This window comes from Amphimedon queenslandica, unplaced genomic scaffold (assembly GCF_000090795.2).
Source record: "Amphimedon queenslandica unplaced genomic scaffold, v1.1 AMPQUscaffold_8674_Cont19385, whole genome shotgun sequence".
NCBI classification, from domain to species: Eukaryota; Metazoa; Porifera; class Demospongiae; order Haplosclerida; family Niphatidae; genus Amphimedon; species Amphimedon queenslandica.
In genome coordinates this window covers 1-2,717 of record NW_003551052.1, presented here as the reverse complement: position 1 = coordinate 2,717, position 2,717 = coordinate 1, and the positions used below count along the sequence as shown (strand labels likewise).

The 2,717-nt window shown below is 36.7% G+C and overlaps 1 protein-coding gene across 1 annotated transcript; it reads right to left on the bottom strand.

The window, feature by feature from the left end:
- Window positions 1-77: 77 nt before the first annotated feature.
- LOC105315702 (proteoglycan 4-like) lies at window positions 78-755 on the bottom strand (the record flags this gene model as incomplete). Its single annotated transcript, XM_011410435.1, has 2 exons — window positions 78-373; window positions 480-755. Coding segments are annotated over 2 exons (572 nt in total), but the record flags the coding sequence as incomplete, so codon positions are not given.
- Window positions 756-2,717: the final 1,962 nt, after the last annotated feature.

Sequence of the window (2,717 nt, the reverse complement as noted above, 5' to 3'; positions counted from 1 at the left end):
ATGTATTCTGGTGACATTGATCCTTCCATTGGTTTGAATGATGATGGATCTTTCTTCCCCTCTTTATCATGCAGTACTGTTGCTGTTGGATCATGTGGAGCTGATGAGGAATCTTGAGATCGACTTGGCTTAGGTGCTGGTGGTGGAGGTTTTTTCAATATTGATGGTTGGTATGGTTTAGGTGCTTCTAAAGGAGGTTGTGTAGTTAGTGATGGTCGACATGGTTTAGGTGCAGTTGGTGGAGGTTTTGTGGTTTGTGATAGTGGTTGTGGTTCTTTTGCTGTTGTCAATGGTTGAGATTGTCCACTTTGTGATAATGATCTTGGCTTAGGTGCTACTGGGGGAGGAGACTTTAGCATCTTTTGTGATGAACCTATTAATAGTAATTGCTATTAATAATAAGAAACACTGACTGTAAATAATCTAGTGCTTACTGATTATACTAGCTAATTTTAATACACTTTTTGAAACATTTATACCTTTTATTTTTCCAGTAGCTACTCTCATTTCATGTAGCAGTGTTGGATGTTCTTCAAATGCTCTTATAAGAAGAGACATTCCTTCATGATCATTAACAGCATTTTTAATCTTTCTTATAGTATCAGCATCAAGCAGTAGCAGAGACTCCTCCAGTTGTCCTTTGATCAATAACTCATGAAACTCTATCAATTCAGATACTTTTGGTCTATCATCTGGTATATCCATTAATGCAATAGGAGAGAGTGGAGGACCTCCTATCAATGGAGGAGCTGGTCCTATTGTTGATGGAAAATAAAATAATTAATAATGTAATAATATTTATTATGAAACACTATTATTAGTTCTCATGACACATTACATTCCTCCAATAGTCAGTTCCTTATCATTGTGCATCATAGTAATAGCTAGTATAGTATTGCATTAATAACTTTTACTGCCATTGTTTACCACTACATACTAGTGAACATGGATAATATTTTATTCATATCTGTCCTGTGAATGACATTTCCAATTTATAATGATATTCATTGGGATACCGTAAAAATATTTTCAGGCTGCCATTGTGGAGGTATTGCTGCACTGTTTCTAATGGCCGATTTGTAAGAAGAGCAAGCAGTTATAGCCTCAAAAGTAAAAAATTGCAACCTTTATCTTTCTTTTTAGTAGTCTGCAACTGTTTAGAGCCACTGGAGTGACATGAAGAAGTAGAATTGACAGTTATTAGCCTGTCGGTCCATTGTAGCTAATGAATAATGATAGTATACCTCCACAATGGCAGCCTGAAAAATTTTCCATTTATGGTATCCCAATGAATATCATTATAAATTGGCAACGTCATTCACACGAAAGATATGAATAGCCTGAATTATTAACACACTCTTAGATCACATTAATGTAATAATTCTATTACTATGCAAGAAAGTCTGTAGTAATTATTTCAATTAATTATTTAAGTATTTTATAAAGATCATGCTACTCACTAATTGTACATATGATTTAACAATTCAATTTAGTTTAACACTCACCAGTAGCAGTACTGTGTACATGATTGGTTCCTTTGGTATCATTCATAGCATTACATTCTATGGAATACACACACACAATCAATACTAATACAATCAGTGATATTAACTTACTCTCTTGATCTAACTTGTCACCTGCAGCATTCTCATTCATAGATTTAAGAGCATCTGACAGTGAGTCAAAGGTAGCTCCTCCTTTACTGTCAACATTATCAGCTCTGGACAACCACTTGGAGAGACATTCCATCAAGCATCGAGATACATCACGAGGAAAATCTTTTTCAATGGCGTCCAGTGTTTTCTTGTATAGTCCTAGTGTCAGTCCTACTTCCTTCCATCTCCTCTGAGGGAAACCACATCTCTTCAACAGATTAAGTACATCAATAAGTTGCTCTAAAATCATATTCAATGATACATAGATAGTTAATGAACATTACCAATAGTCAAAGGAGAAGAGAAGAGACTCAAAGAAGAGGAGCAAGAACTGGTTTTAGTTGCCATCGATCAAAGAACAAGCTAACCGGATGCAAACTTTGCAAATGAATAACAAGGGTGGGGCTGGTTTTGGGCGGGGCAATAACTAGGTGAATATGAATGTAAACATTGAGGGGGCGAGCCATCAATTCACATTGTTTGATAAGAAGATTAAAATTATAATAAATCCATCTCTTAGCCTGCATGCATATTCAGACCCCGGCCTCATGGCCGGGGTGACGGGGTCTGAAGTCTGAACAGAGCAAACACACCAGTTAACACAACCAAAATAACCCAGTAAAAGAGACAAGGATGTGTGGAATCTTCAAGATTCCTGATGATTAATTATCGATTATTAGTGATTATTAATAATTATTAGTCATGGATTGTCAAACTATAAATACGACCATTTTATTAATTTTTGTGTACTGTACTCTACTCTATCTACCACTTGTTTGGTTTATTGTTGATACTGTTGAGAGAGAGGAAGGTCTTTGACCTATTTCATTCACGAAGATATTTGGAGTATCGACTCCCCAACCTGAATTTGTTGTCAACAGTCAATTCTACGATCCAGTTCCCCTATCTGGAAGGACGACGGTGATAGTGGACGAGTCAGAGGGCTGTTCCTGATCTCGATCTTTACCCATTCTTGACCTAGGAGTTCGACGGTCCGAGGATAGCTGGGTGTCATCGCTCTAGCTAAGATCAGTTCTTAGAGCTGAAATCGCACTCTCTCAT